Below are 14619 nucleotides of genomic sequence, written 5' to 3'. Positions count from 1 at the left end.
GAAAATCTGAAACCACAGATGGAAAAAACCTGAAAGATAATATTCTTGCAGCATAAAGCGACGCTTTCCACAGTGCCTCATGTTCGCCGCGAAGGATCCAGCTTGTGCCTCAAACCAAATGTCTGCTCTATATTTAGTTTTGCACAGTCTATTGTAAATCAGTACATTTTGGTGGTTACCACGTGCGCAGTCCCGCAGCAACAGTTTGGATCCATCGCCACCAGTTTCTAACACAGAAAATGGCTAGCGCGCTGCCGCAACACGGATCGCAACAGCTTTGAGCCTCAAGGTTCAGCAAAGAACCCCAAGATTTATCAAAAACTGACAAAAAGGACCCCACGGGCTCCCCCATGGACCCCTCAGGGGGCGGCTGCCCCACGCCGGGTCAGGAGCGGGAGGCTCAGGGGAAGGTGGGGGGCAGCCGCCCGCCCCCCGCCCAACCACGAGGAGCCCCGAGAGCCGCGCGGGTTGTTTTAATTACGCCTGTTCGTTGTTACCGTGGACTAACACATCCCCCGCGTGTCGCCATCGGCTCTGTGGGGCTGATTTCACGCCTCGCACAAGCCCAGCCGAACCCGGGCCGGGGACGCTCCTGCTCCCCGGCCGACCGTCCCGCGGGCGGGCCCCACTCCGCCGCGCCGCCCGGGAAGCCCCGCCGTCCGCGGCCGCTCCTCGCCGCTGCCCTCCGGAGAGGAGCGGAGCGGAGCGGGGCGGGGCGGGCCCTGCCGGGCCGCGGCGGAGGGCGGAGGAGGGGGGCCGGCAGGGCCCGGCCGGCGGTGAGGCGAAGCGGGGCGAGCGGCGGTCCGCCGGGGAGGCGTCCGGGGCGGGGAGCGGGGCACAGCTCGGGGCGGCGGGGGGCGGGCCGCGCCACACAGGCGCAGAGGGGCGCGCCCGGCCCCGGCCCCGGCCCCCGCCTCAGGCAGCGCCGCTGACGGGCGAGGAGGGCCGGGCCGGGCCGGGCCAGCCGCGGCGGCGGGCGAGGGGCGGCCACTTCAGCACCGCCCGCGCCCGCTCGGCGGCAGGACGGCAGCGCCGGGCCCTCGCGCGTCCCCCCGCCGCCGCTTCCCGCTGCCCCATGGCGGGGCCCGTGCCCCGGGGGCGCCCGGCCCTGCTGTTGCTGCTGCTGCTGCCGCCGCCGCTGCTGCTGCTGCTGCCGCCCGCCGCCTCCCCGTCCCCGGCGGGGCCGTCGTGCCACGGCGCCTTCGACATGTACTTCGTGCTGGACAAGTAAGGGCCGGCGGGGACGAGGCGGGGGGGGCGCGGCGGGCCCGGCTTTTGTTCGCGGGCAGCCGCGAGGCTGAGGGGGCTGCGCGCGCCGCGCCGGCCGTTACGGGCTAACGGTCGCCGCGAGGGGCTAACGGCCGCCGGGCTCCGGAAAGTTTAGGTCGGCCGCCGCGGCCTGGCCGCGATCGGGGGGAATCGGTCCCCCGGCCCCGTGTGCGGGGACGGGGTGAAGGAGTGCTCGGGCCGGGGCGCGTTCTCCGAGCGAAAGCACAAGGGGGACGGTTTTGAGCCCCAGCCCCCCCCCCCCCCCCCCCCGCAGCTGGGGATCACCCTGGTTTTGGGGTGAAAGCAGCGGGGAACAGATCGCCTCAGCACGGCCCGGCTTTCCGGGGGGCACGGAGCGAGCATGGGCCAGAGGGGCGGTGTCTTTTTCACTAAGGGGTGCTGCTTAACGCACGCGTTTTGCCGTGCCTTAGCCCCACAAATCCTGACGGAAAGCACACGCGAGTACCACCGCGAGCGGGGGTTGCTGCTCACTTGAAGTGATCCGGCAAGCAAACAGTCCCGTATGGTCTAATTGCTCGCCGAAATTGTCACCCTTCCTTGCCTGCTTTCCGTAAATAAGGCCTACTAATGTGCTTTTTTTGTTTTTCTTTCCAGATCTGGGAGCGTAGCTCAGAATTGGCACGAAATATTTGATTTTGTAAATCAGCTGACAGAAAGATTTGTGAGGTGGGTTTTGCTCCTCGTGACATCTATACTGCTGGGATATGTTGAAAAAAACCCAAACCAATCCATGCTTTTATACGCTCAGTAGATGTGTTTCACAAACATGTTAAGAGTTCAGCTTCTAGTGCCCAAATTGCTGAAAAGTATTGGAAATTTCTACTTCGTTTTCTCGTGTTTGGAGCTCAGCAAAAAGGTGTCAATATGCATCTTCAGATACTTAATCTCTAAAACTACTCTCGGATGTGATTTGATTATTTTTTTTAACTTTTTTTTTTCCATGAGCCACATGCCTTGTTTTTGTTAGAGTATTTGTACGTTGCTTTGAGAGATCTATAGAAAGAAGGCAATCTGAATACTTTTCTGTATATATGTAAATACGCGGCGCATGTCAAAAGTATCTTTCAAGATCAAATGCACAGGAAGTTTATGTCACGTTAACAGTATATTTGTTGTACATATATGTAATCAACTTTGTAACTGGCTAGCAGTATCGTCTGGCAAGTATTGCTGCCACAGAAACGGTTGTTGTAAATACTGGCTAACTGTACAAACAGCTGAGGGTTTTGCTTTTAAAGAGAAACAGACTAAAACAAAGGCAGCCCCCCAGAGACTCAGACGTAGATGTTGCGGTGGTTTTTACTAAGGAAAATGAAGTGCAGCGGGCAGTTATAATCTTGGCTTGCTAATAAAGGGATACAAGAAGGCTTGCATAATTAAATATTGCTTACCTTCATCTTGTAAAAAGAAAATCTTCTGTAAACCGAGTGGGTGACACATGCTTTTGAAAGTTATTTTGTAAGCTCTAGAAAAAAAAAAAAAGAGCCTGAGGATACCGAAGCAGCACTTCTATTTTGTGAGTGGTAAAAATATGCATTTGCCCCCACTGAAAGGGTGGGGCTTGTTCAGTGTAAATCTTGCAGTTCGTCATCTTTTACAGCCAAACAACGCTCCCTTTTGCAACAGTTGTTGTGTAGTGGTCTGGCTGCATTATCTGAAACGAAGCGATCGAGTTGGCGAGGTACTCTGCTGGCCTTTCACACCAAAGGAGGATCGATTATGGTGCAGAGCCAGACACTCCAACCTATGAGCCTCTCGCTTCGTGTGCGGGTGCTGAGCGCTCAGCCTGATGTGAGGCAAACCCTTCACAGCATGGGGGTTGTTGGGCTCTTGTGGGAGCCTGAACAGGACATCCCTGGAGGGGCTGGAGTGCCCCTGAAGCTTTGTCCTGCCTTCAGGCCTCAGTACGCTTTCAGAATAGGGCATGGAGTCCTTCGACCTTCCCCTCTCTTAAATGGAAAAGAGTAGTTGTGGGAAGAAGGCAAAGAACCACTTGGTAGCAGTTTCCTCGAGCCCTCACCTGAAGAACTGATTCCTGGCAGTGCATTTGCTCTCATGTTTGACTTGTCTGAAACATGCATGTTTGCAGTAATAGCGCTGTGTGATGACTGGCTGGGTTCTGAAAGGCCTGCGCCTGACAGGGCTGTGGGGTCTAACGGGCGCGTTCATACGATCCTCCTCCATCGCCTGACTGCTGGGAGTGTGGAACAGAAATGGCACGTCTTGTAAAGAGCACGCTTTTGTGGCTGTCCTAGAGACAAGTTAGCTAAATCGTAACTTTGAGGTTATCATGCACCGAGAGTCGCATCGCAAATAGGGAAGTCTCTCATTACTTGGACGAGGCGGTGATGTAATTACCAGAGATTGGGATTGCAAGTATTTGTTTTTTGTTTGGCAACTGCTTGCGGTGACTAAGAAGACTGACAGTCCCACGGTTTAGATTATGAATTAATTTAGAGCATCTCAGATTTTTGCATTCAGAGCCTTAACAGATAGACTACAAGACTGGATCTTGAATCCAAGATCTGTGCAGTGCTGTGCTAAGACTTGCTCATTACTTATATTTCCATGACGTCAATAATTTTAAGTTGCATCGTTGACCTAAGTGAACTGAAGTGTATGGTCATACATCTTTACAAGTGTTATGTCTTTGCTAACATTAACCTGATTAATTAATATTGACGCATCTATGCAGTGAATTATAAAATTACTGAATATACTGAAATTGTCATGAATGAAAATTAAAAGCAGGTAGGAGTGATGTTGTTACAACTTAACTTAAGTAAGTTACTGTCTTGGGCTTCCAGAGCATCAGTGCTTATGCATTTTCCGCTGGTAGTTGGATATAATTCCTCTTAATCGTGTTCAAAGAGGCAGGTGGGCCTCTTCAAAAAGAGACTGAATTCCTTAATAAAATCAGTTCTTACAGTATTGCTTTTTATAATGACGTTTCCCTGGATATCTTTATGAAAGTTGATCTTAAATGTCACAACTCTGTGTTAACAATGCAAAAACATGCTCATTCTGAAAGAGTTTGTTGTGCTCCTTATTTAGAGATGAATCAGTCAGAGGGCACTGGTTTTTTTGACCTTGATGATTTTATGAAGAAAAAGCAGAGTTTGAAATTCTCCTTGTGTCAGGATCAACCTTTAAGAACGGGAAACTGACTTTTGAATGTGTCCACATTTAATACCCCGGACCAAGAGCATACCTTGAGCCTATATCCCTGACTTATTTTTACACCACTGACCATGAAAATACAAAAGGATGCATTACCTTCTGTAGACTGGTAGATCACAAGCTATGAAGTTCCCTTTTAGTTGGGTCGCATGAGGTGTGAGCTGCTAAGCTCAGCACGTCTCTATCTGGAGTCTAGTCACGCAAGAAAGAACAATTTCATTCTCATGGTACTTCATTCTCAAAGCATCTGGGTAAGGAGTAGGTGGGCAGGAATTCTTTAATTCCTCTCTCACTCTGGGTTTGTAGTTTAAAAGTATGTTCTTTGGAAGCTGGAGGATAAAGATGATACTAGTGAAGCATGAATAAGTGAAATGCTGTGCATCTGTACATTTCTCTTCATTTGTCTAACATGTATTTTTTTTTCCTCTTTCCTTTTTCTAAAAGCCCGAAGATGAGACTATCATTTATCGTGTTTTCCACCCAGGCACACATCATTCTGCCATTAACTGGAGACAGGTTAGTGCGCTGCTTTCTTAATTGTCCCTCTCCCTTCTCCCCGCCAAGGGCTCTTATTAAATCAGATGAACAGTAGCAGATACCGAACAATAACTGATACCTTTAAGTGGTGGCCAGTCATAAAGCCTCTGTGCAGAGCTGGATTTAATTTTGGGAACATCTCAATGGATAGCCTAGTAAAAAAGGAAGCAGAAGAACGATGGGAAATAAATTCTCGATGTGAACTCCGGCGCTGCTTTGCAGAACAACTACGAGTAACGTTTTCATCTCTGTGTTACTCTGCATCTTCCTTGGCACGGCAGGAGAAAGGATTCTTGGTTCTACTATTGTAAGGCAATGTTTGTAGATAAGTCTTCAGTATTTTTTCATGTCTAGGTAAGGCATACAATGGTAAATGAATTGTTTCCCATCATCTCATAGACGGTAGGTATTTCATTTTGTATTTTCAAGCCATGACTTCAAAATCGGTTTTAGACAGTGGAGTTGGTGCTGCTGCAAAGGCGCGAGATCTTTCTGGCACGGTGATGGTGTATGGATGTGCCTGAACTCTTCCTTTCGATTCATGTTTTCAGAGGCAATGGAATGCAAGGCTGCTCACTCTAATTTCTGAAGCAAATAAGGATTAGGAGCTATGATAGGGCAAGGATGGGGGGAAACAGAAGGCGAAAATGAGGCAGAGAAGAGGTTGTTGTAGAACTTAATGCTAAAATCACAGGAGTTGGAAAACTACGTTGTGGAATCAGTGCTTTCAGCAGAGGACAGTTGCAGTATCCTTTCAGCGTTGTCAAAAACAACACGACCTCCTCTCTCTCTCCCTTCTGTCCAGAAGCTAACCGCACTGCACAGCTGTTGGGATTTTGAATGTGTGCGTAAGCCACTTAGGAATCATTTTAATGAACTGTGGCAGGGTGGAAGTGAGGTAGTCCTTCCTTTCTGCTCCCTTTAGTAGAGTCAATACAAAGTATGGTCTGACATAGTCAGTTAGCTTACTGTGTGGGGTTTTTTTTTAATATTTTAAATAATACATAATAGCAAGTACAAGACTTACTGAAGATATCTGTCATTGGCAGCAGATAAATGTGTCACGCTACAGAAATGCATGCTGACATCCTAGAAATAGGATGTTTAAAGACCCAATTATAAGCCCGTCCTGTTTTAGCATTTAAAAAAGTGGTCTGACTTGAGAATGGCCAGGTTCTCACTTCCCCCCACCCGGACTTGGATGCTACATCTGCTCTCTGCGGGGAGAGACAAGGTTATAAGCCATTTTTCCAGATGGCTTGAGAGAGGTCAGGAGAGGACGCTTAAGCCTGTTCCGAGGACTGCTGAAGTCAATGAGATCCTTTCTCTCCGTTTCAATAGGCCCTTAAATCTCTGTCCGTGGCCTATTCCTTATCAAGCACGCAGAGTCTGCCCTGATAGCACAGAATGCTTGTGCAGAACTCTGGAACCCCGCCACGGAAAAACAAGCGCCTTTCTCTTTGCGTGTGTGTGGTGCACTGTAAGCCATGGAAAGAACCGTGTTTTTTTCAGAAGCCTCGTTTAAGAGCCCTTTTGAGTTCTTGTGAGTCCCAGTGAGTCCCTTTGTGGGACTTTTCTTTAATGCAAGGTTTGCTGATGCTTTTGTGAGCATGGTAGGGGAAAGGAAATGACTACCCTTATTGTTTAGGAGGAATTATAAGGAGAACGAAGGAGGAGACATTACTAACTGTGACCACATGTACATAGGTAAGAATGGGTAGATACAGTTGGAACAGCTGTCCTTTTAAATATTAAAGAAGTCAACAGATGAAAATGACTTAGAACGCCTAACTCCCATTGTTGCAAACAGAAGATGAGGTTGCTAAGTACAGTGCAGTTTTGGGGATGGGTGTGTATATGTGTGTGTGATTATGAGATATTACGGCCCTGGATTTTTTTATGCCCATTTGGGACTTGCAGGGATGTTTTTCCCCTTGCTTATTCGCTAATTTGCAAATGTCGGGAAACCGCAATTCAATCCCAGCAGCTAGTTCAAAGTAGGGAGGTCTTTTTTGTTTTGAAAGCCTTAGGCTTCTGAGTGTTTGTACAAAGTTCTTGCTGGTTTTTACTGCATAATAAAGCTGTGGATATAAAGAAACCCAGGCTATAGGCCCAAAGCCCCCAGATTACCAAATATTTTGTGACTACGAACAGTGCTATGTGAATAACTCTGGAAACAGAAGTCACTGTTAACCACAGTACACACAGTGCTATAATGGATATATAGAATAAAAATAACACCCAGATGGAAAAGACTTCTCGCAATGGTTATATCCCATTTTTGAGATACATGTTTCCTCTGTGAAGTTTAGCTGGAAACTATATGCGAAGTGGTAAACAAAGATTGATGCATTCGCATTTGGGGCTCAGTTTTGCTGCTAGTTTGGAGAAGCGAGTTGTTTGGAAAAGTGGATACACTTACGAATGTCATCCAGATGGCAAAATATCTTCATTCTCTTTCGGCCAACCGCATGCTGGCCAGCAGGATTTCAGGTTTCTGTAAACCTCCTTCTGCAGCGTTTGACCAGCGTCTGTGGCCAAGACTAGCCCTGCTAACTCTGCTTAGGTGAAACTCCTGCTGAAGCTAAAGAAACATTATATTAATTACGGTGGAAAAGTAGGACACTTAAGTACCTGGTACATGACCAACGGTACCTTACTGTGCTTGTCCATAGTCTGGTGGCATTCACTCACTATTCCTTTATTGCGGTGACATGCAGTCTAGCAAGACATTCATGCATTTTGAGCCTCGGTCATGTGAGCTAACCCTGTGCTTCAGTTCAAGAAGCTTGCCAAAGTAAAGCCATCTGTGGAGAGCATGTTCTGCTGAGCGTATAAAGTACAGCGAAGTCAGCCACTTACGTGTTTTCCATCTGGAGCCTATGTAGGATGCCTAAAGTTTGAAGCAGAATAATTATTTTAATTGTGCTGAGCCCTTTGTAGTATTTGAGAGGTGTAGAAAGCAGGAACCTCCTCCAAATTACGCATCTGAGGAGACTGATGTGCAGGGGTTGCTTTCACCAGTACAACAGTTCTGTTTGTTAGGGATGTAACCATCCCTATTTTTGTTAAAAAACACTCCCCCCCCGCTTCGTTTCACTAACAACTTTGTGTGTTTTCTTGTTATTATGCTTCCTGCTTAGCAGCAAAACCAAAGTACCTGCTTTGTTTGCCTTTATTTGTTAGAGATGAAGCATGTTGCCTCGCAGGCACATAGCCTCATTCCTGACGATAACTATAAGCTCATTGGGAATCACAGTTTCTCTGCCAGTGGTCACGCTCTCAACACACTGAAAAGCGATTCAAGATTCCAGCACTTCAATAGGTAGAATCCGACATGGAAAAGAAAGATAAGATACTGTGCTCCATCCTGAAGGTCTAAGAACATCACTACTTAAAACTATATAGGTGTTAATGGAGACTCAGTGTTTCATACAAGGCTAGCTAGCCCCTGGTCCAACCGAATCAGCGCAACCTGGGGCTTATGTGGCTATTTCAGCTGGTTCTAACCTCTGCACCACTAATGTACCAGCGCAAAGGTTACTCCTTAAAAAAAAAGCAAGGATTTGAGTGGTTTTTAAGATTCAGTTCTCAAGCGTGCTTTGCTTTCTAGCAAGTATAAGCCTTTCTTTTTACACGTTGAAGATGCATTTATTTCCTTGAAGGGAAATGATTGTCCTTTTCTGTTGAGTGTGCTTTCAAAGACAACATCGCGTCTCTGAGAAACCAAGATGGTCTGTGCTTTGTAAGCGGTCTGTAGCTTTATTGCTGGTTCTCTCAAATGGTCGTATGGTCTATGTCCTGCCGCAGAGGAGGGAAGGATTACCTCCCTGCCACTACCAGCGAGTGCCGGCTGTGGCCCTGTCTATGCAGGGAAATGAGGCGGTGCCTCAGAAACCGACCACTTGGCTGCTCACAACACTGTTTTCAGCATTGTGACAATTAAACTTACTTAAAGCAAGAGGTAATACTAAACAGTGATGAAAACAGTACCTGTTGAGTTGCCCAGATAAAAGCGTGCAGCCTGGTGCGACAGAGCTCGTACAGAGAAACCTCTCCTGTAAAGCGGTGATAGTTGCCTTGGCATAATTTGAGCTTGGACAGTTACACCTAGACCTGAAAGCACATCTGAGTTGCGGAGCATGCTCCGGTAAGGAGAGGTTGCTCCGTTTTAATTTATGTTAAATCGATTTCTTCAGTTGTTTGCAAAGCTGGGCTGCTTTGTAATCTGTCTTTACTAAATGGTTTCAATTCTAAATTTAGTTCTGCCTTGGAGAGGCACTGAAAGTACAAGACAGGCTCAGGGTAGACTTTGGCCCTTGCAGGGAGCAGTGTTTGTAGACAGGCCTCCATCTCACGGGAGTTGGCACAGCCTGCCTCGCAGCAAACAAGCCCTCTGCAGCCCAGGTGTCCAGCGCTGTCTCTCTGAGACGGAGCACGGCAGAGCTCCCCGGAGAGGTATGAGGAGTGGGTGCTGCTGGAGCTGCCACCAGAACCTCTCCCCACCTCAGCCGGGCTGGGATTACGCCCGCAGCCCCTTCTTCATGGACTAGCTAAAAAGAACCCACTGTGCAATGTGACAGAGAGCTTGTAGCCATGGTTGTGTTTGCCTGGCTGCTTCTGGGAAAAATTATCTGAAGTGGTTACAAAGCTTAAAACAGAGAACAGACAGGGTAGCTATTAAAATCTAGATGTGCCTTTTCTAAAAAACAGAGGTGTGATGCAGCGCATATGCTGAATAGGGGAGAGATATTAAATTTGTACTCATTCAGCCCAAACACAGGCTGCAAGTTGCTGATTTTGGTTTGTTTTTTCCACCTGCCTCCCTTGTCTGACTTGAGCCATGGAAACCAGTGGCCCTTCAGCCTTTATCAATGTTACTGAACTGTGCTGCGGCAGTGCCCAGACACCCAGACTGAGGTCATGGCTCTGCTATTTCAGTACAGATGAGTTTTAAAACCAGACCTTCTCTGTGGATTTTTGTGGCTACAAAAGGCGATTACAGAAGCTAGAGAAAGGAGAGTTTTGAGAGTACTGAAGACCGTGAATGAGGGCTTCAGAGTGCTACAGCTAAAGGACTAAAGAGAGTCCCCCTTATGGAAATGGCTCAGGCTCCTGTGCCCACCCTCCAAACTGGCTGGGTGCAAGTTTTAGCGTGACTGAACTAACCTCTCCTGCTGTCCGGTGGGGCCCAAAGCCCTGTACCCACATTGGCCTTGTGACATCTGGACCAGGAGCTGCTTGTACCTGACCAGCTCAGAGCGTGGGTGGAGCTTCTTCGCATCTGGCTGGGCCTGTCTCCTACAGATGTGCCCCGAGGGAAAGAAAAAAGCTCACGATGCCGAAGATTTTCCTGGAATCCCTTGTAGGCAGAGGCCTGGAAACACCAGAGATTTCTGTGTGACCGGGTCGCAAGACATTTTAGATAAATAAAACTGAACTGATTGTACAAAAGCTATTTTTGCAAAATGAAATCTGTTTCAGAAAACTGGGACTTCAGTTGCTGCTTGTTTCTTGGCAGCAGAACGCTAACGCCTGTGATGTGCTGCCACTCATTTCTGGCAAGTACTAAGTATGTGGTTTATAATCTGCACTCGTAGATAATCAGTTTCAAGTTGTTTCTATAGATGCTGAATGTAAAATATTTGGATCAAACAGATTGTATTATCTTACATAACTTGTTCTCTTCCATATATTCAATGCCACATTACGCACTTTTTTTTTTTCGCTTTACCTTTTTCTTTTTTTTTTTTTCTTTTCCTTCCCCCCCTAGTTGTATCGGTTCATCCTGTGATTGGGAGCTTATTACAGTTATGGATTGTACTTTGGAACAGAGCTTCTAAACATAGAGGAAGCCCATCAGTGGAACAAATGACTAGTGGGTGGCATTCAGGCAGAGCGGCATATGCATTCTTTCTCATTTGGTGCACCCTAAGGAAAGCTTTCACGCATCCTGCAATGTATTTTCCCTCCGTCTCCTCACCCCTGCTGGTTTCCTCTTTGTCACCTATATTTGTTATAGTGTTCTATATATTCTGGCCCAAATTTTGTCCCTACTTAGTTTTTACTTGTCCTTTCTTGGCACAGCTTTACGTGGGCTTGACTGGAACTTTGCTTGCCTAAGAGTTAAGAACTTCCAGATTTGATTATTTCAGTAAATTCTCTCCACCCTTTTTTCCCCCGTTCATGCTGATTTCACTGGAAGTAATTCCTTTCGTACTACCTACCAGCTTCTCCAGTCTAACCATCATAGTTAAGTGAGGATCTCGCAGTCAAAGATGGATTTATTTAAAGGCCCATGAGAAATCATGGCACAATCTTACATCCTCCTGTTATAGGATGTAAGTGAACTGCGATCTGTGTAAACGTGATGTCTTGTCAAAGGTCACACAGAAAGGTAGCAACAGCCAAAAATTAAAAAAACTATCCTTAATAATCCTAGTCCCTTTCCTTGGATACAAGACTTGTCTTGCAAATGTTGCAGTTGCCTATTGATACTTATTTTTTAAGGGAGAAGACTCTTAATTATTGCAATTCTGTCCTACCCCATTAAATACCTGCATATTGGCCTGGAAGATTTCTCTAGAAATTAGAACTGCTGTTTTAGGGGATTTCTTTTTTAATTGCAGTCTGGTTGGAAGTGAAGTTGGTTCAATTTAGCAAAGTAGATTTAGTAGAACAGAATTTCCACTGGGCTATTTAATGCTGAAGCTTTGCCGCTACTTTGGAATATCTGCTCCGTCTGAAACATTTTGCTCGATTCTAGCTCTTTGACTCGCTGAGGCATATTGTGTTATTTAGGTCTAAAATATCTGTTACCACAGTGCCGCTTCCGTTGTGAATACAAAATCTGCCTCCACATGGTACCTCAGCTAAATGCTATATTTTACAGATTTTAATGTCATATCTCCTTTCTGACAAACACTAATTTTTCCATCAATAAACTAACCCCTTGCTCCACTTCACATCACACTAACCGTCTTTTACCTTTTTGTTCTCAGGGAGAAAATCAAGAAAGGTCTTAAGGATTTGGAGGAGGTAAAGCCAGCAGGTGACACATATATACACGAAGGATTAAAACAGGTAGGTTTTACTCGTCTCTTGCAATGAAAGTATCCTCTGTTCTTACCCTTTGGATAGCAACAACAACCTGTAACGTAAACGAATTGATTGCGTGCCTCAGTCTGTTACACTCAAATCTTTTTGGTTTCCCAAGTGGTCCCGAGATCGCCCAGACCCTATGCAAATCCCATGCAGAAGATTAGCCATCACAGAAAATCGCCATATGGAATTTCTTTGACTCGATCCTTTGCAGTAGAGAGCGGTTCTTTGTCGTGAATTTAACAGCTAACACAGCATACCAATTACATGGTAAATAGTCACATACAACTCTGTAGGGCTCCAAGTCTAACAGTGCCTTCTAGAGCGTGTGCTAATGGAGAGTTTAGCGCACAGATCAGCATTTTCAAGACAAACGGCCTTAGTTTTGCACTGTCTTAATTACTGAGTTCTCAACTGCTTTTATTTTCCTGAGACATACAGTTAAAGTATACTTTGTGATTGTGCTGAAAGACTCAGGCCCTGAAGGTGAGGGCTAAGGTGAGGATCTACGCTCTTGCTGTTATGGATAGAAACTCAGTTTCTTCCTTTCTGCCTGTGGAACCAAGTTTGTAACGGTGATTTGTGGGCTGAGAAGCTAGGTAAACAGAAGTTTGTTGCCATTTAAAAAAAATGTTCAGTTTTAAGCCATTCTTTTGTATAATCTTGGAACCTACTGACTGGCATTTGAAGTCTGGGGGGTAGCAAAGGAAACCTTGTGGTGGATCTAACGAGAATCGAGCTTCACAACTAGGAGAGTATCTGTCCTGAAAGAATCAAGCATTTCCAAGGGCTGATCAGCGTAATGACCCCAGCACTTTGCAGATGGGCTCGCTGGTGAACGGAAAATACTGATGAATGATTTCCTTGGTAGTAGTGAGTTAAAGCGGGGCAGGAGGAGTGTCACAAGAGGTGGGTTTGAAGATGAGGCTGTGTTGTTTCAGATGCTGTATTCACTTGGAGGATACATTTTGGTTAAAAGTTCAGGTGTAATTTTAAGCTGGATAAATATTTTTTGTTTTCAGGCCAACGTGCAAATTGCGAAGCAAGGAGCCTCAAGGTTTTCTAGTATCATCATTGCATTGACAGATGGCAAGCTAGATGGTCAGATTCCCTTGTATGCAGAGAAAGAGGTGAGCGCAGGTGAAAATGCGTGTTACATTCTGCAGAATTTGTTGTTGAATGAAAAAAAATGCTTATTCCTCTCTCCTCTTCTGGGGCAGGCACAGAAATCCAGAGAGCTGGGAGCTAGAGTTTACTGTGTCGGCGTCCTTGATTTTGTACAAGAACAGGTAAGAACATTACTATCTTAGATTACTAGGGAGTACCTTGTTGTGACAAGGGTTTTATCTAGTTAAGTAATACAGAAGTTAATTTTACTTACATTAGACAGTATAATATCTCCTCTGGCTCAGGAAGCAGACACTCAGATGCGTACCTAGACGTAATAGAATGTGTGGGTGTCACATACGTTGCCGAGAAGACCCCCTCGGAAATACCCTTGCTAACTGGTAGCTGCCAGCTGGAAAGGAAAACCCCTTTCATTAAGACGGCAACCAGATTAGACTACAGGTCGCGTGAACAGAGTAGCTATAGACAAGCTTCAGGCCCCATGCGTAACAACCTTGGGAAAAGAAAAAGAAACAAGAATCCATGTCCTTCGTTGGCTGAAACCTCTTCCAGAGTTTCTCTGTCCTAAAGAAGGCTGCAGCTACTCTTGTACCGTGAAAGTGACTGAAATGGAGAAGTACAGAAAAGACTCTTTACTATAGAAGGCTCTTTAATGGAGGGCAGAGCAAACAGAGAAGGTAATTCTGAAAAGAGTTACGAAATTGTTGCCAAGATACAGGCCCTAGAAGGTTTCTTTAGCATGGTGGTTTGACACGATGGCTAGCCGCTATACTGTTTTGTTAGTTGCAGTAGGTTGTAGGAAGTCCTCCCGTTTAGAACAGTCATAGCTGCGAGGGAAATAAAAATTTTCCTTCACTTTGCAGAGTTGATGGGAGTTGTTTTTAGACATGCATTTACATTTTAAGGGTGAAAAGCAGCGTGATGAATTTAGTTTGCGAAACGATTCACATGTTTGCACGTGTTTTCTCTCCAAAGCTTGAAAAAATTGCTGACACGAAAGAGCAAGTCTTCCCTGTCACCGGAGGATTCCAAGCACTTAAAGGGATAATCAATTCTGTGAGTATCAGGCAATAAGCTTAACATATACTCAAGATTACGGCATGTTCTCCGCTCCTACTTACTTTTCCAGGCAGAATTGGCTCCTAAATCAATAATTGCTATATATTAACTTCTCTCCTCCTTATCTTAGAGATGCAGTTCTGTAAATTAACGTTGCCTGCCACTCCTGCAATTATTCATGCTCAGACTGCGTGTGGAGTTTGAGGACTCCATACGAGTGTGGTGAATTTGAGGGGGATTCATTGAGGAATAGCTGCTATAGGTTTAGTTTGAAAAAAAAAGTCTGTTACTCCAGGAGAGTTGAGAACAACTGGTTAAAATCAT

General features: G+C 46.1%; 1 protein-coding gene across 1 annotated transcript in view; it reads left to right on the top strand.

Moving 5' to 3' along the window:
* Window positions 1-868: 868 nt before the first annotated feature.
* ANTXR2 (ANTXR cell adhesion molecule 2) overlaps window positions 869-14619 on the top strand; it is a 102030-nt gene continuing 88279 nt past the window's right edge. Inside the window, exons 1-7 of the mRNA XM_074588511.1 lie at window positions 869-1227; window positions 1885-1956; window positions 4915-4986; window positions 12009-12090; window positions 13131-13238; window positions 13329-13397; window positions 14212-14292. Coding sequence (XP_074444612.1) covers window positions 1076-1227; window positions 1885-1956; window positions 4915-4986; window positions 12009-12090; window positions 13131-13238; window positions 13329-13397; window positions 14212-14292 — 636 coding nt within the window. The 5' untranslated portion in view covers window positions 869-1075. The remainder of the gene's footprint in view (window positions 1228-1884; window positions 1957-4914; window positions 4987-12008; window positions 12091-13130; window positions 13239-13328; window positions 13398-14211; window positions 14293-14619) is intronic.

The sequence above is a fragment of the Larus michahellis genome, chromosome 5, assembly GCF_964199755.1.
Source record: "Larus michahellis chromosome 5, bLarMic1.1, whole genome shotgun sequence".
In the NCBI taxonomy this organism is placed as follows: domain Eukaryota; kingdom Metazoa; phylum Chordata; class Aves; order Charadriiformes; family Laridae; genus Larus; species Larus michahellis.
This window is presented reverse-complemented; position numbering and strand designations above follow the sequence as displayed.